General features: G+C 31.6%; 1 protein-coding gene across 3 annotated transcripts in view; it reads left to right on the forward strand.

Moving 5' to 3' along the window:
* The window catches only part of LOC114337779 (dynamin-like 120 kDa protein, mitochondrial), a 231,158-nt gene that overhangs the window by 40,131 nt on the left and 167,288 nt on the right, over positions 1-23,739 (forward strand). For all 3 annotated transcript variants that reach the window (XM_050656057.1, XM_050656058.1, XM_050656059.1), the window contains exon 3: positions 20,956-21,091. In XM_050656057.1, the coding sequence (XP_050512014.1) occupies positions 20,956-21,091 (136 nt within the window). The remainder of the gene's footprint in view (positions 1-20,955; positions 21,092-23,739) is intronic.

Genomic DNA, 23,739 nt, shown 5'->3' on the forward strand with positions numbered 1-23,739 from the left:
CAGCCACTAGTCCATTCATTAACGGTAAAATATTGCAAAACCTTTAAATTTTAAAGAACCGCTTGGATTGACATGAAATTTGGCATACACACAGCTAACAAGTCAAAGAAAAAAAGTGATATTGTGCCGATATGTTTTTGCCCTGGGGGTGGTTTTCACCCCCTCTTGGGGGTTAAAAAATATTCGTCCAAACAAAGTCAGGAAATGGGTAAACTGGCTAATTTAAAGTAACTTTTGTTCTATAGAGTTTTTTCACTAAGTCAATACTTTTCGAGTTATTTGGCAGTGAATATGTTCATTTTTTCAACAAAATAACCACGCTTTTAGACGGTTTTTCGCAAATAACTCAAATTGTAAGTATTTTGTCGAAAAAGCATTCTTAGCAAAAATATAGCCTATAAAAAATTTAAAAAAATAGTGAATATATCACGTTTTTTTATTTAGTAGAAGCAGAGTTATAGCTAATGAAATATAGGTTCATATTCGTCAAATTCCAAGTGGAATACTTTAACGTGAAATAACCAAACATGAAGCACATTTCGGGGAAAACTCATTTAAACTTATTTAAAGTGTTTAAAAAAAGCTTCATTTTTGTTTTATAAAAAAAATTTCTAGCATCAAAATTAAACAAGTTACGCTCAAAATAAAGTTAGTCCCTTTTGGTTTTGGTAAAAAAATCGAGAAAATCACCTCCTAAATGAACTTATTCGTTACGATGGTATCTCTAACAATTTTTAAGTTATTTTGAAAAAAAGCATATTTTTCAAAATTTAAATTTTTCAAAATTTTACTTCGAAACCAAATTTTTTCAAAAATAAACACTTTGAATCGATGAAACTTACAGATCATATAAACGCAATATGTATATGTAAAATAATTTATGGAGCGGCAACGATTACTTTCATTTAAGTTGCTAATTAGGGGGTGGTCTTCCCGATTTTTTTTTTTGCAAAAACAAAAGGGACCAACTTTATTTTGAGCGTAACTTGCTTAAATTTAATGCTAGAAACTTTTCGTAAAAACAGAAATAAGCTTTTTTTAAACACTTTAAAAAATTAAAATGGGTTTTCCCCAAAAAGTGCTTAATTTTTTGGATATTTCACGTCGAAATATTCTATTTGAAATTTGGTGAATATGAATCTATATGTCATTGGCTATAACTCTGGTTCTACGAGATCCAGAGACCTAACGTGTACACCATTTTTTTTACTTTTTTATAGGCTATATTTTTGCTAAGAACGGTTTTTTCGACAAAATACTTACTTTTTGAGTTATTTGCGAAAAACCGTCTAAAAATGTGGTTATTTTGTTGAAAAATGAACATATTCACTCGCAAATAACTCGAAAAGTGTTGACTTGGCGAAAAAGCTCTATAGAACAAAAGTTACTTAAAATTAGTCAGTTTACCCATTTCCGGAGTTGTTTTGGACATATATTTTTTCACCCCCAAGAGGGGGTGAAAGTCACCCCCAGGGCAAAAGCACACGTCGGCACAATATCACTTTTTTTCTTTGACATGTAAGCTATGCGTATGCCAAATTTCATGTCAATCCAAGCGGTTCTTAAAAATTTAGAGCAAAAACCGTGAAAGAATGGACTACACTTTCTAGCACGCATTTCGTTTTCGAAAGTTGCACTTTCCCGCACGGCGTGCGGGAAAGTAGAATGCCTTCTAACATGGCATTATAATATACTATAATACATGCAATAAACTAATATTTAGATAAAAAAAAAATAAAACGGGATAATACCCGAAGGTTGGCTGTATACCATCTAGTTAAATAAAATTAACATGAAGTAAAACTCCCTAGTGTAGTTGGTATATTTAATAAAAATTATAAAAATTTTTAAAAATCCAAACGGATTACGTTCAAAACGTTTTCGGACTTATCAGTCCATCATCAGTGAACCTAAAAGTAAGTAATCTCACTTAGTAAAATTGAAAAGGGTGAAATTTTGAATGTTAAAAATTGAAAAGTGTGGTTACGATTACTTACTCTCTGTCCTTGCTAAATAGCCACAATGCCAAACACTGGTCAAGATGTATGTTCTAACTACATGGTGAAATCTGATCTACAATTTGGCTTACATTGGATGCCAACGGATTAGTACTAGGAACATGATGCTCTACTCCATTAATTAAGAGATTTTTTTAATAATTAGGTCTACATTGAACTACGTTTAGTCTGTCAATGATTTAGAAGGAAGTTGAAATACTTCAAATGTCAGTAACATTGACATCCAGGAAAGGGAATTTTTAAGGTATTAACCAAGGTCAAGATCCAATGTGGTTACGGAAATTTAAGTTTAAGACTGTGTTGGAATTTTAATTTTTAATATTAGAATTTAAAATTTACTATTTTTATAAAAATATTACAACCATTACCATAAACTTGACTATAAAATTAAATTTGATCGAACTTATTGTCATAATATGGTAATGAAAACAAAATGTAAGATAGAATTATTGGTTAATGAAAGTTAATAATTTTTTGGCCTAAAATAGCCTTGTGGGTGAAAGTTAAAACGTTGAAGTGATACAACCGTTGTTTAGTGTGTATAGAAATATAAATTTGTTAACTGTAATGTTGGTTGTATAAGTCTAGTAAGATATTGATTCTGTATGAAATTAACCAATTAAAAAAATTTGGTGAGAATTGAGGTAACTGATATAAGATTGTTAAGTGAAAAATATAAATAATTGACGGGATGTGAAAATGTGTTAGTTATAGTCAAAAATATAGGAAGTATTATAACATTATGCATATAAAAGAAAATGGAATTATTTGATTGTTAAATTAAAACTAAGTTGATAAAATGTGTAAATGAACAAAAGATTCAAAAGAAGTGCGTCAACCGGATGCACAAAACACAAACTGTATTTGGAAAATAATTAAAAGTTAAAAATAGTAAAATAAGAATAAAGTTGTAAAGTTAGAGATTAGAGTGGCTAGAAAGATAGATGCAACATATTAAAATTTTTGAATTTTTTAAGAAAAAATGTTTTTTAAAAAATGAAAAATAAAAAGAAAAAGAAAGAGAAAAATAAACTAAAAAGGAAAAAGGACCTGTATGAAAAAGGAAGAATTAAATGAATAGCGTAGTAAAACATTTTGGAAAAAATCAACGAACGAAGTAAAGACCCAAGCGGCGAATAGACAAATAGATAAGGTCAATGATTTATGAAGGGAAAAGTAGGGTGAGAAAATGGCAAAGGGTGAATTAGTTGTGTTGGTGTTACTGGGGGTTGTAGAGTAAATGATTAGTATGAAAGGAGATTTTGGAAATAGAAGGAAGTGAAGTATGAAAAAGAATGAAAAAGAAGGTTAAGTTAAAGGTTTTATGGGTGAAGTCAGGAAAGTTGCTAAGAGTGAAGGATAAATTGAAAAAACAAGGAATTTAGGAAAAAAGTTGACGGTGAATGGGAGTAAAATTGCGATTAAGGGAGGTTTGTCTATTCACACAATTGGGACTGGACCTCAAGTCTCGGATAATCTCCAAATCCTCATACAAGTCCAATCGGAGTGTGTTTTTCTGCTGTATATTGTGCACCAACTGGACACCCTCAGGAATCTTAAGTTCATGTCTATTGACTTTAAGGTGATGTGAGAAGGAGGAAGTAGTATCTCTCTTACTATGTTCTAGGGATCTGGTGGCAAGAGATCTACAAGTTCTACCGATGTAGGTAGCATCACAATCTGAGCAAGAGAGTTTATATACACCACTACGGTTCATGTAGTTGATTGGATCCTTAGTATTGGTCAAACTCTTGTTAAGGGTGTTATTAACTTTAAAAGAAATTTTTATATTATCACAGGAGTTGGTAATAATGTATTTAACTCTTTCAGATAGATTAGGGTTATGGAAAGGCAATGAAGCATAAATCGGAGTTGTTGTAGATGAAGTAGAAGAAAAAGCTGACTGTTGAAGTAATCTGAGCTCTCTTTTATGTTGGAGTTTATTGATGATATCAGGGTCATAACCATTGTTTATAGCAATCTGTTTAATGATGTTTAATTCTTTGTTAAATTCTGTTGATGAAAGAGGAATAGAATTTAATCTGTGGATAAAACTACGGAATGAAGAAAGTTTGTGGGAAAGAGGATGATTAGATGATGAATGAATTACCTGATCTGTTTGAGTAGGTTTACGGTAGATCCCAAAGCTGAAATGGTCATCTAGTCTGGTGATAGAAAGGTCTAAGAAATTAATGGAGTTAGAAGTTTCTAGTTCCATAGTGAAAGTGATTTTTGGATGAATTTGATTTATTTTATGAAGTAAATTCTGTGCTGAGTTGGAATCGCCTGAGATCAGAAGTAAACAATCATCTACAAAACGGAACCAGTGTAAAATCTCAGTATTTTTTATGATATAGTTGGATTCTAAATGATCCATAAAAACATCAGCTAGGAACGGGGATAAGCAACTACCCATTGCTAGACCATCAGGTTGTTGGTAAAAGTTGTTATTGAAAACAAAGTAATCTTGAGATAGACAAATTTTGAGAATGTTTATGATAGACGAAGTGGTATTAGGGGTGATAGAGTTATTTAAAAGAAGTGAGTTAACCAGACTAATAGATTCATGTTTGGGTACTGAGGTAAATAAATTGCTAACATCAAAGGAAAGCATAGTAATATTCGGATTAAGATTAATAAGTTGAAGTTTTTCAACTAATTGGCGAGAATTCAAAACTGTAAATTGGGGAGTGAAGTTTATGAAGTTCTTGATAATTTTTAGAATGAATTTAGATAAAATAGAAACTGGGGTGTTTATAAAACTGACGACGGGACGGATAGGAATGTCAACTTTGTGGATCTTTGGTAAACCGTATAACCTAGGGATCAATGGATTAGATGGAATTTTATTGTATGGTGCTTCATGTTCAGAGAAGAAATCAGAATATTGTTTTAAATTATTTTTCAATTTTGAAACAAAAGATTTAGATGGATCAACAGGAAGAAGGGTAAAATTATTGGTGTCAAGAAAGGAAGTGACTTTATCAATGTATAGTCTTTCAATTTTTAACATTCAAAATTTCACCCTTTTCAATTTTACTAAGTGAGATTACTTACTTTTAGGTTCACTGATGATGGACTGATAAGTCCGAAAACGTTTTGAACGTAATCCGTTTGGATTTTAAAAAATTTTTATAATTTTTATTAAATATACCAACTACACTAGGGAGTTTTACTTCATGTTAATTTTATTTAACTAGATGGTATACAGCCAACCTTCGGGTATTATCCCGTTTTATTTTTGTATATGACAGTATGGTCAATTTGGCTTTAGAGTACTTGCGACTAGCCACACAGCGGAGCAATGTTCAACTGGACATATGGTTCATCTCAAGATGTTTACACAATAAAGTTTTTCCAACCTTTTGTAGAGTTAAGACATCCAATAATGTACATCCCAATACCAGGATCTCCATTCAGAATAAAATTTTGAGGAAAGAAATTTGTAAGCACTACAGTAAGCTTAATTACATCAATTGTAAACTTAAGGTAACATATGATTCTCTACTTGATACTTTAGGTTATATTAACATCAATTTTTTAATGTCAGACATTCAGGATAAGGTTGATCACTCTCGCACAGTTAAATTCAATACAGTCAATAATAAATTACAACGTTTGGTTAACAATAAGATTAGATCTGATCAACAAAAAACTTTAAACAAGAATAAGTTCTCCAATTTTCGATTCCATCCAAGAATCAAAAATCTTTCCAAAGTTCAATTTTCCGATGATGAATTAAAACTATTGAATCTCGGCCTCAAACACTCCATTCCCACCAATTTGTCTGTCAAAGATCTTGAGAGTCTTTCTATTGAGACCGATACAGTCATTCAAAATCTTTCCATTTCTCTTACACAAAAAACTTCTATCAGAAATTCTTGTATCCAAACCATCAATAAATTCAAAAATAAACTTTCTAACAATAACCATTCTATTAATTACAACAATTCATCATCGTCTTCTTCTCTTACACCTAATCCAGCCCACAGTAACAACATTTCTTCAACTTCTTCATTTCCCAATTTTTCTCTTAAAAAACCAATTCTCTTTTATCCACCTTAAAGTCAATAAAAAATAAGATTAAAAACCATCAACTTGTTTTTAGTAAAGCAGATAAGGGCAACTGTCTTGTTATTTTAGAACAACAACTATACATTGATAAAGTCACTTCCTTTCTTGACACCAATAATTTTACCCTTCTTCCTGTTGATCCATCTAAATCTTTTGTTTCAAAATTGAAAAATAATTTAAAACAATATTCTGATTTCTTCTCTGAACATGAAGCACCATACAATAAAATTCCATCTAATCCATTGATCCCTAGGTTATACGGTTTACCAAAGATCCACAAAGTTGACATTCCTATCCGTCCCGTCGTCAGTTTTATAAACACCCCAGTTTCTATTTTATCTAAATTCATTCTAAAAATTATCAAGAACTTCATAAACTTCACTCCCCAATTTACAGTTTTGAATTCTCGCCAATTAGTTGAAAAACTTCAACTTATTAATCTTAATCCGAATATTACTATGCTTTCCTTTGATGTTAGCAATTTATTTACCTCAGTACCCAAACATGAATCTATTAGTCTGGTTAACTCACTTCTTTTAAATAACTCTATCACCCCTAATACCACTTCGTCTATCATAAACATTCTCAAAATTTGTCTATCTCAAGATTACTTTGTTTTCAATAACAACTTTTACCAACAACCTGATGGTCTAGCAATGGGTAGTTGCTTATCCCCGTTCCTAGCTGATGTTTTTATGGATCATTTAGAATCCAACTATATCATAAAAAATACTGAGATTTTACACTGGTTCCGTTTTGTAGATGATTGTTTACTTCTGATCTCAGGCGATTCCAACTCAGCACAGAATTTACTTCATAAAATAAATCAAATTCATCCAAAAATCACTTTCACTATGGAACTAGAAACTTCTAACTCCATTAATTTCTTAGACCTTTCTATCACCAGACTAGATGACCATTTCAGCTTTGGGATCTACCGTAAACCTACTCAAACAGATCAGGTAATTCATTCATCATCTAATCATCCTCTTTCCCACAAACTTTCTTCATTCCGTAGTTTTATCCACAGATTAAATTCTATTCCTCTTTCATCAACAGAATTTAACAAAGAATTAAACATCATTAAACAGATTGCTATAAACAATGGTTATGACCCTGATATCATCAATAAACTCCAACATAAAAGAGAGCTCAGATTACTTCAACAGTCAGCTTTTTCTTCTACTTCATCTACAACAACTCCGATTTATGCTTCATTGCCTTTCCATAACCCTAATCTATCTGAAAGAGTTAAATACATTATTACCAACTCCTGTGATAATATAAAAATTTCTTTTAAAGTTAATAACACCCTTAACAAGAGTTTGACCAATACTAAGGATCCAATCAACTACATGAACCGTAGTGGTGTATATAAACTCTCTTGCTCAGATTGTGATGCTACCTACATCGGTAGAACTTGTAGATCTCTTGCCACCAGATCCCTAGAACATAGTAAGAGAGATACTACTTCCTCCTTCTCACATCACCTTAAAGTCAATAGACATGAACTTAAGATTCCTGAGGGTGTCCAGTTGGTGCACAATATACAGCAGAAAAACACACTCCGATTGGACTTGTATGAGGATTTGGAGATTATCCGAGACTTGAGGTCCAGTCCCAATTGTGTGAATAGACAAACCTCCCTTAATCGCAATTTTACTCCCATTCACCGTCAACTTTTTTCCTAAATTCCTTGTTTTTTCAATTTATCCTTCACTCTTAGCAACTTTCCTGACTTCACCCATAAAACCTTTAACTTAACCTTCTTTTTCATTCTTTTTCATACTTCACTTCCTTCTATTTCCAAAATCTCCTTTCATACTAATCATTTACTCTACAACCCCCAGTAACACCAACACAACTAATTCACCCTTTGCCATTTTCTCACCCTACTTTTCCCTTCATAAATCATTGACCTTATCTATTTGTCTATTCGCCGCTTGGGTCTTTACTTCGTTCGTTGATTTTTTCCAAAATGTTTTACTACGCTATTCATTTAATTCTTCCTTTTTCATACAGGTCCTTTTTCCTTTTTAGTTTATTTTTCTCTTTCTTTTTCTTTTTATTTTTCATTTTTTAAAAAACATTTTTTCTTAAAAAATTCAAAAATTTTAATATGTTGCATCTATCTTTCTAGCCACTCTAATCTCTAACTTTACAACTTTATTCTTATTTTACTATTTTTAACTTTTAATTATTTTCCAAATACAGTTTGTGTTTTGTGCATCCGGTTGACGCACTTCTTTTGAATCTTTTGTTCATTTACACATTTTATCAACTTAGTTTTAATTTAACAATCAAATAATTCCATTTTCTTTTATATGCATAATGTTATAATACTTCCTATATTTTTGACTATAACTAACACATTTTCACATCCCGTCAATTATTTATATTTTTCACTTAACAATCTTATATCAGTTACCTCAATTCTCACCAAATTTTTTTAATTGGTTAATTTCATACAGAATCAATATCTTACTAGACTTATACAACCAACATTACAGTTAACAAATTTATATTTCTATACACACTAAACAACGGTTGTATCACTTCAACGTTTTAACTTTCACCCACAAGGCTATTTTAGGCCAAAAAATTATTAACTTTCATTAACCAATAATTCTATCTTACATTTTGTTTTCATTACCATATTATGACAATAAGTTCGATCAAATTTAATTTTATAGTCAAGTTTATGGTAATGGTTGTAATATTTTTATAAAAATAGTAAATTTTAAATTCTAATATTAAAAATTAAAATTCCAACACAGTCTTAAACTTAAATTTCCGTAACCACATTGGATCTTGACCTTGGTTAATACCTTAAAAATTCCCTTTCCTGGATGTCAATGTTACTGACATTTGAAGTATTTCAACTTCCTTCTAAATCATTGACAGACTAAACGTAGTTCAATGTAGACCTAATTATTAAAAAAATCTCTTAATTAATGGAGTAGAGCATCATGTTCCTAGTACTAATCCGTTGGCATCCAATGTAAGCCAAATTGTAGATCAGATTTCACCATGTAGTTAGAACATACATCTTGACCAGTGTTTGGCATTGTGGCTATTTAGCAAGGACAGAGAGTAAGTAATCGTAACCACACTTTTCAATTTTTAACATTCAAAATTTCACCCTTTTCAATTTTACTAAGTGAGATTACTTACTTTTAGGTTCACTGATGATGGACTGATAAGTCCGAAAACGTTTTGAACGTAATCCGTTTGGATTTTTAAAAATTTTTATAATTTTTATTAAATATACCAACTACACTAGGGAGTTTTACTTCATGTTAATTTTAATATTTAGATATTATTTACTAATTTATTTCAAATGTATCTTATTGTGTTCATGTTTTAATGAAATTAACGCAATAATTCGATGAAATAAAATTATTTTGACATGATATTTAAAAGTCAAATCAGTAGAAAATTACAATGGTTTTAAATCGTCGTCATGGAAACCAATATCGTTGTCGTGGTAACCCATTATATTGAAAGTTTGGTTTTCACAACCTTGTCAAAGAATTAATTTGTGTATTTGTACTCCTAAATAAAAATTGATATTATTCTATTTTTTGTGGCTTTTTTCCAAACGCACGGCCCTAGAAAAAATATTGTTCCTAACGCATGCGGAAAGTGTCTTCCCCGCACTCGACTGCTTGCCCGAACTCCGCTATCGCGTCGTTCGGGTCAACGGCAGTCTCGTGCGTGAAAGTATCACTTTCCGCACTAGTTAGGAAAATAACTATTTAATGAGATATTTGAAATTAAAAGTCACACTAAATTTTCTCTTTTTTTTACCCCTGTAGCTTATTAATATAAACATTATAAAAGTTTTCAGGGACCTTCGGCCCCCGGTAATAACGTAATATTTCATTCTGCGTTTAAATTTTTCAAAAATATTTCTTAGTTTTCTCAGGATTAGAAAAAAATGAATGCAGTTAAAATGCATCAGAGGCGATATTTTGCGCTTATGTCCTTAAGTAAAAGTAATAATTTTCGAAAAAGTAGAATTTCGAACCTTAAACCAAAACCTCAATTAATTCAGATAATAGCAAATTAACCATTATTAAAGCAACAATTATGTTGAAAGTAAGTAACAAGCTAACCCATATTTCAGATGTCAACAACCTCCCAAACAGAGTAAATAAACATGGGGTTGTGCATGGGGTTCCATTATGTTAAATTTCGTAATTCACAATTATAGGTGTTGCCAGATTATTCAATTGTCTGAAAATGAAAATTTGCCTATATGGAGAACAATGTAATTTTTTTTTTGGAAACGGTTAACTTTAGAAAAAAATATTATAGGACTTTTTTGTTCGAAATTGTGTAATATATTTTAAAGGAACGCACTATTTTCGGGGACACCCTGTATTTAATGATTTGTAAAAAAATATATACAAAGATAGTTGAAAAATACTGGCAAGCACCTCCAAAATGAAAAAGATAGTTACTTAAACACATCAGAAGATGTTTCTTCTTTCACCTGGCGCTGCGGGCGTAGATTCGCCCCGCCGAATATTTACGGATACACGCAGTGGCGTAACAAACTCCGTCGGGCCCCCCCCCCCCCGCAGAATTTGAAATGGGGCCCCTTTTAACCCGGGAGCAGTCGCGCCGTTAGAAAAAATCCAACTTTTTATCATTTTCCGTGATAACTTAATGAAAAATTTTGCAACATAACTTTCCACTTGTAAGTGCCTCCGAAGAAGATTGTAGTAATGCGTAGGATTTTTTTTAATATTTTTAATTTCATTTTTATTTTTTTTTGTGGAATTTATGGCTTTGTTGGGAACCAATTAGTTTTAAAATTGTTAGAAATAGATATTTTTAACATAACAAGCAAACAAAAATATTATAAAATTAAAATTTGTTTTAAATTCGTATTGTTAGATTTTGTTCTACGCGCGACTGCTTACGTGACAGAAGTGAGCGCGACTGCTCCCGCGTTAAACAATTACTAAATACGACTTATTTAACAAAACTTTTTATAATTTCATTAAGAAACGTACTATAATTAATAAACAGCATATCAAAAAGTTCTACTCCAAAAGTGGATGCTTAATTTTTTATTTAACAAATTAACTGCGAAATTAGTTTTTTTTAATATACACGAAAATATAATTTTTAGAAAAAACTGACTCGACCATTAAAAATTCAGAAAATGTTACATAACAAAAAAATTAAAGGTTTTTCTAAAATTACATCTACAGCTTCTATATTTTTTTAATTATAACGCTCGAGTCACCCTTTCCACAAACATTGGCAGTGGCGCACTGTATGTAGCGTTCGTCGTAGCGAGCACTTGAGTTAATTTAACATTAGTTTTTAAAATTAGAAAATCTACGGTTTCGTTTTGATTTAAATGTGTCTCCTGCCGGATCGAGTCGACATTCATTTCATTACTTTTTAACTAATTAATCAAATTAAATTTTACAAATTGGCAATGAAAGAAGAACGTTAACGATATCTTATAGTTAGGTATATCACAAAGAAAAAAAATTATGTGCATAAGTACAGTGTGGGTGTAAAATGTGGTACTAATATAATTTTACCTATATATATCTAAAACTTACACAAATTATTTTTAAACATCGTACTAAACCATGTTTTATTAAAAAAATATATCAAAACTTTTATTCAAACTTTAACTATTTATAATGGGAAATAAGCCACAATATTATTAAAAAATGATTTTTATTAACGTTTCGACGCCCAAATCGGGTGCCGTTGTCAAAATACAAAATACTACTAACATAAACAAAAATGTTGTTGCTTAGTAAAAAAATTCTTCTAATATTTTATTTAATTTGACTCATTTATATCGGCAATTCAGATACATATGATACATTTTAAAGTAGAAGACTTTAAAATGATATTGCCAATATTTATGAGTTGCGTTCCTGGGACGACTTTACTGAAAGATAGTTCATTCGATTACATGAAATCAACCCCAACTCAAAAATATCCGTCACAAAAAAAATCATAGCATGTGATCTGTCTTTAAAAAGACAACCACATGCAACGGCGACATTAAAATTCTCGCGTTAGAGATCTCATAGTAAATCACGAGGGAAAACCAGGAAAAACCTCGTGATACTATCCCGACATTGTAAGTATTTGGTCTTACATTTAATTTACTCTCAAAATTAATACCAAATTCTGACTTTACTATAATTTTGTTTAAATTATAAATAATATCAATAATACATGGATATATAAGTAATGCTAAAATATAAAATATGTACTAACTCGACTATTGACTTACTAATTGTGGTATTTTCTTTCTATTGACTTCCTCTCAGTATGGGTATCCACATCCTACTGCATTCCACCGAGGAATTTGCGACACAATTGGTTTCGTTTAGCATAATTAGAGCCGCTTCTTGGATTTTTTTTTCTTTTTACTATCTGTTTCTTTCAGGACTATACTTGAATCTCTCCACTGAACTCTATGTTCATTATCCCATGCGTGTTGACATATTTGAGATCTATCAAATTCTCTATTTTTAATATAAGATTGATGTTCACTTATTCTAACGTTTAATGGTCTTGATGTTTCACCTACATAAAACTGTTCGTATTCACAAGGTATTTTATAAATACAATTCTTTATCCTTTCTTGTTCATTGTTAGGTTTAGTTTTAGATAGAATAGATCTCAATGTGTTTGTTGTTTTGAATGTTGTTGAAATGTTGAATTTATTTCCAATTGTTTTAAGTTTCTCGGATAGTCCTTCTATGTATGGTATTGATATTTTCCTCGTATTATTTCTTGTAAATGTTGTAGGATCCCGTTCTACGTTGTTCTGTTCCAAAGAAGCGGCTCTAATTATGCTAAACGAAACCAATTGTGTCGCAAATTCCTCGGTGGAATGCAGTAGGATGTGGATACCCATACTGAAAGAGGAAGTCAATAGAAAAAAATACCACAATTAGTAAGTCAATAGTCGAGTTAGTACATATTTTATATTTTAGCATTACTTATATATCCATGTATTATTGATATTATTTATAATTTAAACAAAATTATAGTAAAGTCAGAATTTGGTATTAATTTTGAGAGTAAATTAAATGTAAGATCAAATACTTACGATGTCGGGATAGTATCACGAGGTTTTTCCTGGTTTTCCCTCGTGATTTACTATGAGATCTCTAACGCGAGAATTTTAATGTCACCGTTGCATGTGGTTGTCTTTTTAAAGACAGATCACATGCTATGATTTTTTTTGTGACGGATATTATTGAGTTGAGGTTGATTTCATGTAATCGAATGAACTATCTTTCAGTAAAGTCGTCCCAGGAACGCAACTCATAAATATTGGCAATATCATTTTAAAGTCTTCTACTTTAAAATGTATCATATGTATCTGAATTGCCGATATAAATGAGTCAAATTAAATAAATTATTAGAAGAATTTTTTTACTAAGCAACAACATTTTTGTTTATGTTGGTAGTATTTTGAATTTTGACAACGGCACCAGATTTGCGCGTCGAAACGTTAATAAAAATCATTTTTTAATAATATTGTGGCTTATTTCCCATTACAAATAGTTAAAATTGTAAAAATGCCACAAGAAAATAGCTTTAGAACAACATTTTATTCAAATAATACAACGTCTCAAAAAATGTAATTTTTGAAAACTTCGTAGTTTTACAGAATAACTACCACTTTTAACTGGATATTACTTAAATGTAAACGCCTATATTACAATTGTATTGGTGTTTTTTTAAATCCTAAGATGTAATCTTTAAAATGTAATTATTTTACTTTGAAAATGAAATAAACAACTTCTTTTGTTGTTTTCTGTACAACTTACCTACAATACATTTAATAACCAGCTTTAAAAATAGTAAATGTTAAAACAATTCTTTCTTGATTTCTTATACAGTGTGTTTGCGTAGCTTGGAACCTATGGGAAATTTTTTATTACATATCTATATTACGAAAAAAAGTTATTCTTCATAAAATGCTCTGCATGGTATAAAACCTAAGTTGCAATAATCAGATATTAAATTTTATTGAATTTATACGAGGTATATCAAAAAATATTAATTTCGCTCAATAGTACTTATACTATACTACCTTTATATTTTACAATATTGAAAAATTTTATTATAAAAAGTTGTTCGCAATTAAAAACTATGTTTAAATATGCAAACATACCATTCCAGTTGAAATATTGTGAACTACTTAAAGGTACTTAGAGAGAAATTCATATTTTTCGACATACCTCGTATAAAGTTGGTAAAATGTGATATACATATTACGATTGAATCTTCGTTTTGAGATACTGCAGAGCTTTTTATAAAGAATCTGATAAGAATTTTATAAAGAATTTTTTCGTAAAAATAAAAAATTAATAATAAAATAGTTATTATAATTGTAATAAAATGATGTTGGTTATAGGTAATTTGAGATATATTTGGAAAAATTAATTTTTTATTTACAAGGATGTAATTACATATTAAAATTAAAATCGTATATTGTTAAATATAAAAGTACTTTATCCTTGAGTTAACTTCCTATTTTTTGACTTACCTCGTATACAATTGATAAACTTTGATATCTGATGGTTTATCTGGCTTATTTTGTATCTTAGATTTAAGACCATTCAGAGCATTTCATGAAGAATAACATTTTTCGTAAAATTGATAATAAAATGTTTCCCATATGGTTCGAAGCCACGCAGACATACCGTATAAGTGCTCAAAAAAATTTATTTTGAATTTTCAAATTGTAATGTCTGACAGGGCCGTAACTACCATTGGGGCAACCGGGGCAGTGCCTCGGGGCCCCCGGCGAAGGGTGCCCCGCGATTGTAATCGCGTTATATGTACTGCCTATAGCAATATAACGCGATTAAAAACCTACATTATAGCCGAAGAATGTAAGTAACATTATATGTAGTATATTTTTTCTGAAAACAGAAAAGATGTTATATTGATGGTAAATGTTTAGCTTAAAATAATGTGATTTAAATTTTTTTTGTGTTGGTCATCTAAAATAGCAATATGTAGGTAGGTACAGGAAACTTCAGTCATGGAGTACATTAAAATGCGTTTTCAAGTGGTTAAATATCAATTTTCCCGGACTCCTTCTGCTGGGTGATTAACCCCAGACCGCCGGTAGGGGGCCCCCAGATCACGTTTGCCCCGGGGCCCTCAACATCGTACTTATGGCCCTGAGTTAATGACATATTCGAATTCAGCATAATCAAAAAGCAAATAGAAACATTTTTGAACAAAGTAAAATGATGAATTCACCGATATCTTTTAAAATTATTTAATATATAAAACAGTTTTATTGTTTAAAGAATGAATAAACAATTAGAGGCATCTGTGAGTAGAACGTTTCACTTTAAGATAAGACATATAAACTAACAAAAAATGTTTAAGAAAAATATAAGCTTGTTTGATTTTTTCCGAAACCGAAACAATGCAAGTTTTTCTACATTGACTCCCCTAAAGTGTAAGTGTTATAATTTAAATAATCTTACCGTTTATCTGTTGAGAGACTGTCCAATGATTACACAAGAAAAGTCGTCAATAATCGTTAAATAAATGTTTACTAAACTGATGCAACTATAACCGTAAAACAACACAAACATAAATAACATAACAATGCAAACAACCAATATGAAATTACTGGCGATAATATTGTATTGAAATACTAAAAGTAGGTAAAGAACAGAGAGAACGAAAACCCATGTTTAGATTTAAAAATATTGTTCTTAAATTCGGCAAATTGCAATTCTAATATCTTTCAATAGTCACGTACAAAGCATTATATAGTTTATTGTCGCTGCCATAAAATTTCGGTAGGCCGGAAGGGATTAACTTTCTAGATATTATGAGATGATTCACTTGGCAAATACGTCTAGTTAGAAATTTTTACGTTTTTAAATTTAAACAGACAACGTAAAAATAATATAACAATAACAGATTTTTACATAATATCAGATGACAAGATGGGGCCCCCCGCAAGCTTCATGCTGCGGGGCCCTCTGTTACGCCCCTGGATACACGCATACACAAACATGTAATATATACATATTCATATGTGCTCTATGGTTCCATAAGTCTAGTATGAATCAATATATGCGTGTATGTAAGTTTCTAACGTACACAATACAAAAAACAGCGCTAACTTACATTATTATGCTCCCAATTGAATTTCTCCATTTCTTTCCCAAAAAAATATATTGGTTTTTTACCCGTAACTTAATGGGGTGACTTTGAAAGGGTTGGTAAAGGTAGTTTTTGCATGTTATAATAAGTTTTAATTATCAATATCTCACTAAATTGTTGTCGTACAAAAATTTTTCGTAAGCCATCTTCTTGGGAAATAATAAATCTACAATTTCATTCATAATCATTTTTTTCGTATATCTGATGCTAATCTTTCTATTCTGAAGAAAAGACATTTTTTACCAAACTACAAAAATTCGTCATTCGCATTTTGCTCCATTTTTTTAGAACTAATCATTCTAAGCCGGTCAAACTTCTACAATCTATTAACAATACATAAATAAAGAAAACTTGAACAAGACCAATGACTATTTGTATTTAGGGTATAATTAGGGTGTTTTTCCGCTCACTTTTTCACTGAAAAAAAATAGGGACTTACTTTCTTTTCATCATAGCTCATTCAATTTTTGAGTTGAAGACTTTCTTTTTATTTTTTAGTATAGACCTTTTTAAATGCACTAAGTTAGTTTTGATAGGTTATCCTCGAAAAATGCATAGTTTTCCCGTCTTTTAACTTTGAAACTACAAAGTTTGGCATTCAACGAAGAACAGCTAAACTATAATAAAGTATAGCTCGGTTACTAACAGTCTTAAAGAAAATTAAAAGAAACCGTTTGGTTTATTTTTTAAAAAGGTATATTTTTATTAATTACAGTTGTTTTGACAAAATGAATAATTTTTGAGTTATTAGCAGAAAACTGAATAAAAACATTGATTTTTTCGATATAAAACTAACACTTTCGATAGCGAATAAATCGAAAACTATTTATTTTATCAAAAAAATGTATAAAAAAATTTTTGCTTAGAATTAATCTCTACCAATTTTTGCTGTCAGAATATAATAAAAAATTTCCGCCCCCGAGATGGAGTGTGCAACAACCCCCAGGGTAAAAGCGCCTTTCGGCATGATATAGATTTTGATCCTTGGACTATCCACTACTTACCTAATCTCAAATTTTCAAGAAAATCGATCCATTCTGTAAAAATTGCGAGGTGAAAACCTTCGGTTCATGGCCTACATGCCACAAGAAATTATGTTCTACTATTATAGGAGTTATATTCAGGACTATGTAAAAAAATATTTTTGAACGTTTTTTAAAATACCAAACAGCTTGCAAAAATAAATACCTGAGTATTCCAATGAGACATTACGAAAATTGTAGATTTTAATCCTATAAAAGAAGATATGTTTGACCTTCACATATTGTTGTTATATGGTTCATTCTAATTATTTCAGAAGAATGCAATACTGGAGTTCACTTGTTGCAATTATTGCAATACTAAAAACTCCCCAAAGACTCGATAATCTTGATCGACCTGAATGCTGGTGTAGACTGACAGTGGTCTGCCCAGACAGTATGTGTGAATGGGTTGCCTCTGGACTTGACGGTGATTTGATCGTACCGTGGCTGTTGGTCTGGATAAACCTTTAAATAGCAAAATTAGTAAATAAATACTAAAACTAAATGTAAACCAGAGACTAATTTCATAAGAAGAATACATTACACAAAGTTATCTCTTATGGAGATGATGTTTTTTTAATGTAAATAAACACAACCCATTGATGGATTTACATTCTGTTACAGTTTCAATTGAGGGGTACTTTTCTGTTTAAGATTAGCATTGTATAAAATAAAGGTTAACATTCATTGGTAGGATAACAGTAGAAATAGTAAATGAATCAATTGGCACTATTAACACATTAGAACACATATGAAATTTGGTAGGTTTTAAGAGGTAGTTATTGCGCATTTTTGACATACAAATATAAATTTTATATTCACCATTGGTATGCATACGGGTATAAACATTTTAGATACATCCATGCACGCCAATGGTGAATATAAAATTCTTAATTGTATGTCAAAAAATGCTCAATAACTACTTCTTAAAACCTACCAAATTTCACTTGCATATCTCAACCGATTTTAGAGCAACAAATAAACCGTCAGTTTGTAAGAAAAAATTCAACATCCCGTATATCGGAAACGAAGCATTTGTGGACATATGTTTATAAAGCAAACGGTCATTATTTTTTCATGCAGAATTACCCGTTAAAGTTTGTCGCATTAATTTATTAACACTCTGTATTGATGAAGAGCATGGCTAGTTGTTAAAGTACTTAACTTTTTTTATTATCCAACATAAGCAAATTAATCAAAAAAGAAAATGTTAAGAAATCTTAAGGCTACAATAATTGAGGTTTAATTTCAATATTTTATCTATGCTATAATATTCCAGAGTATTCCGAACTTAAAAAAAACACAATATGATTATTTCACCCGGTATAAAATGACATTTACCTCTCTAGCAACAATATTATTACATTGATATTCTTAAATAATAAGTCTATAATATACTAAAAAAATTACTGAAATCGGACAACAGGTTTAGGAAATTCGAGACATCAAACTTATATAATTCATTGAGTGACCCTACCTGTGACCTTTTTTGCTCGGCAGTGTATATAATATTGTATATCCTGTATACATGTCTTGTATATATTGTACCAGGTGTCCACTTATATTTTCCCCCCTTTTAACTGCATATGGCCTATAACTTCTAAAAAGCTCAAGAAAGCAATATGCGGTTTTCGCTAATATGTTTTATTTTAGTTAAAGTTTTGTTTGAATGGATTGAATTTTTTATACATATCACTTTCAATTATGAAAAAAATGGCGGATTTTTGAAAAAAAAACGTTGTTGACTTTTTTAAATGGTACACTCAGTATAATTTTTTGTAAATTGAAAGAACGGTCATTCGCCTATCCAGCGATATAAAGTTTTTTAAAATCGGTTATCAAATGACTGAGTAATAAAGTTTTAAAATGAGAGGTGCAACGTGCATATCACATAACTAAATAACATAATATATGCATCTATGCATCAGATTTCCACATTGCATCTCTCATTTTTAAAATTAATTACTCAGGTTTTAAAAAACTTTATATCGTTGGATAGGTGAATGATCGTTCTTTCAATTTACCAAAAAATATACTGGGTGTTTCATTAAAAAAAGTCAACAACATTCTTTTCAAAAATCCGCCATTTTTTATTTAAAAGCGATATAAAAAATTCAATCCATTCAAACAAAACTTTTACTAAAACAAAACAAGAAGACAAGTTTTCACTCTAATGGCATATAAAACAACATAATGCTATTCTACATCCCACCAGAATGAAAACAATGGGAACCTTCTCTGGTTACACCTCCGAGGCTTCTACAATTTGCAAGCCATACGGATGCTGAGACTAAGGAAAATGAGGGAATTCTACAATTTACAATTCACGTCCCATCTGCTCAGCGCGGTAAAGTTCCAACGAGAATGGTTCCCTTCATACTCCAATCAGAGTAAATGTAAATAAAAAATGAATAACCATTTTCAATTTCGTTGCAAAACGAAAATACAGCCGAACCATATTCTAGTCCAACCAGAGAGTGCAGCAAGCACCTCTACCGGTTTCGAAACTTATTAGTCTCTCATCAGGAGGCACATATGCTGCTCTCTCTGATCCAACCAAAACAAACCCCCAGCGTGCAGTCCCGGATTGCAACGAACGAAATGGCATAGATGCCCTAGTGGCAACTGCTAGCAAAACGACAAGTTTTCACTCTAATGGCATATAAAACAACATAATGCTATTCTACATCCCACCAGAATGAAAACAATGGAAACCTTCTCTGGTTACACCTCCGAGGCTTCTACAATTTGCAAGCCATACGGATGCTGAGACTAAGGAAGATGAGGGAATTATACAATTTACAATTCACGTCCCATCTGCTCAGCGCGGTAAAGTTCCAACGAGAATGGTTCCCTTCATACTCCAATCAGAGTAAATGTAAATCAAAAATGAATAACCATTTTCAATTTCGTTGCAAAACGAAAATACAGCCGAACCATATTCTAGTCCAACCAGAGAGTGCAGCAAGCACCTCTACTGGTTTCGAAACTTATTAGTCTCATCAGGAGTCACATATGCTGCTCTCTCTGATCCAACCAAAACAAACCCCCAGCGTGCAGTCCCGGATTGCAACGAACGAAATGGCATAGATGCCCTAGTGGCAACTGCTAGCAAAACGACAAGTTTTCACTCTAATGGCATATAAAACAACATAATGCTATTCTACATCCCACCAGAATGAAAACAATGGAAACCTTCTCTGGTTACACCTCCGAGGCTTCTACAATTTGCAAGCCATACGGATGCTGAGACTAAGGAAGATGAGGGAATTCTACAATTTACAATTCACGTCCCATTTGCTCAGCGCGGTAAAGTTCCAACGAGAATGGTTCCCTTCATACTCCAATCAGAGTAAATGTAAATCAAAAATAAATAACCATGTTCAATTTCGTTGCAAAACGAAAATACAGCCGAACCATATTTTAGTCCAATCAGAGAGTGCAGCAAGCACTAGAATATGGTTCGGCTGTATTTTCGTTTTGCAACGAAATTGAAAATGGTTATTCATTTTTTTTAAACAACATTTCAGCGAAAATCGCATATTTCTATCTTGAGCCGTTTAGAAGTTATAGGCAGTTAAAATGGGGGAAAATATAAATGGGCACCCGGTATAATACAAATCATTTCAACGTTTTAGAAGTATAATGATTGGAAAGATGGATTGCCAGATATGAAATGGCTAGATGAAGTTCTGCCCGACAATGAAAAATTTCAACAGTGGAGAGCCAATTTAGTTGATTTTAAAGATAATATTAAAAATAATATTGAACTTGGTAAGTAAATTATAATTGACATTCCATGTTTTAACACTAATATCCCTACAAAACTGTTTACGCCTCTGATACTTCTGTTCTGTTTGCCTCGTCTTTGCTTCACCTAAAGTATCAAATAAAGTGTTATATGTATGTAATAAAAACAGATGCCATTCGGAAAAAGTTATAGAACAAGATTCTGGTTTGTAACAATAATATACTTTTATCGTCCAGAGTCCGTCTATGTTTTAGCGGGCCACACCAAAGCAATATCCCACAGAAATCGCATATAACCTACATTTCGGAAACATATACAGCGAACAGGGTTGCCAGGTCAGCCTTTATTTCTTCAGTAGTTTTACTTTCAAAAAATCAGTAGATCTTTTAAGCCATGTATAATAAAACCTGTCTTAACGGCCACCTGTTAAAATCGGCCACCTGTACTAACGGTCAATTTCAAAATAACTACCAGTTTAAAAATTCTCTAAACCAATTATATGTAGATTCCCTTATTTATGACCTGGTATTTACGACCACCTTTATAATACGGACGCGGCCAAATAATCTCATATTTTTAACGCCTTCTTAGAAATTTACCTGTTAAGATTGTCACGCACGGAGAGCTTTATTATTAATCATTTCTAATTAATAAATTAAAAACAAATTAATGCTTACTTCATATTTAATTATTATTAAACTCAACACCAAAGTCTAAATATCACAACTCACAACTTAACAAAACACTTCTTTGTCTTCTCGTGCCACTCCTATCGAAGATTGGAAATCATCAAGGCTATACTGACCCTGTTTACACCTGACCTAAACATTTCATTAGTGGTGCAGCCAAATCACTCTCTCAAATTCAGCAACCATGGCATTCTTCTACGGCCTGAATTCCGTTTTCTTCTATTTTTTCTTGCATTATATTTTGAAGTAATTTTGTTTATTTATGTCCTCTCATCAGGTGACCCAAATATTAGAGTTTTATCGTTAACAAAATTTCTGGGTCTTTTCCTATCCTTCGTATTACTTCAAAGTTTGTGACTCCTTCAACCCAACTTATCTTCAGCATTCGACAGTAGCACTACATCTCGAAACTTTCAATATTTTTTATGTTGTTTTGTTTGAGAGTTCAGGCCTGTACACCTTATAATAGTGTGTTAAATTCGTAGCCTCTTAGCATTCTTAATCGTAGAGGTATGCTTATATCTCTGTTGCAGCAGAATTTTCCTGGTGCCACTGTCGAATGCTGAAGATAAGCTGGGTTGAAAGAGTCACAAACTTTGAAGTAATACGAAGGATAGGAAAAGACCGGAAATTTTGTTAACGATAAAACGAAAAAAACTTGAATATTTGATAATTTGAATATTTGAAAAAATACTTCAAAATATAATGCAAGAAAAAATAGAAGGAAGACGGAATCCAGGCCCTAGAAGAATGCCATGTTGCGGAATTTGAGAGTGGTTTGGCAGCACCACTAATGAAATCTTAATGTCAGGTGTAAACAAGGTCAGGATAGCCTTGATGATTTCCACTCTTCGATAGGAGTGGCACAAGAAGAAGAAGTGTTTTGTTAAGTTGTGAGTTGTGATATTTAGACTTTGGTGTTGAGTTTAATAATTAAATATGAGGTAAGCATTAATTTCTTTTTAATTTATTAATTAGAAATTATTAATAATTGTGCGTGACAAGCTTAACAGGTAAATTTCTATGAAGGCTTTAAAAATATGAGATTATTGGGCCGAGTCCGGATTATAAGGGTCGCTTTAAATACCAGGTCATAAATAAAGGACTCTACATACATATAATTGGTTTGGAGAATTTTGAAACTGGCCGTTAGTACAGGTGACCGATTAGAACAGAAATCCAACAGGACTAGAGCATTCTCTGTGTGCTGAACAGAGCATACCCAACCGTCAGGATAGGTCCGCTGAATGTATTCCGAAACCTTCCAAACCCTGTCGAATTGGTGAGTTGAGCGAAATCGACGAATCCCTATCCAACGGCTCTGTAACACCTGTCGCGATGAGCCTGATACTTCCTTACCTATTACCTATACAGTAATTTATTTCGCGTTGAGAAATAAATGCGACTCTTAATTAATCTGAGGTTTACGAAAGCCCTATATTTAGAATATTTTTTTATTTTAAATTACGCAGTTAATAAGTAATTAATGATAATTATCTTAGATCGGATACAATACAGATGCTTGAGAATATGTTTGAGTGCAATGGTATCCACTCCAACAAATGTTATGCTAGCAGAGTGCAAGCAGTTATGCTAGCAGAGTGCTAGCAGTAAAAAACGCCTAGCTCTCTCAATGTGTCTTCGTTTCGTATTCTATCTCTTAGTGTGATACCTCTTATGGATCTTAGGGTTTTCATCTCTGTTGTTCTCATTATTTGTTTGGTCTTTGTTGTCTCGGTCCTTGTCTCAGCTGCGTATGTCAGTACGGGTCTAACACATGTCTTATAAATGCGGACTTTGCTTTCGATGCTCATATATTTATTCCGCCAGATTATATCCCTCAAGAAACCAGATATTCTCGCTGCTTTCGTTGCCTGCTGTTTTGATTCTTGCCACAGATGCCTGTCGCTAGATATTTCCACACCTAAGTATCTGCAATCCATTTTAACAAATCATACTTTATTACACACACACACACACAC

Source organism: Diabrotica virgifera, chromosome 7 (assembly GCF_917563875.1).
Source record: "Diabrotica virgifera virgifera chromosome 7, PGI_DIABVI_V3a".
NCBI classification, from domain to species: Eukaryota; Metazoa; Arthropoda; class Insecta; order Coleoptera; family Chrysomelidae; genus Diabrotica; species Diabrotica virgifera.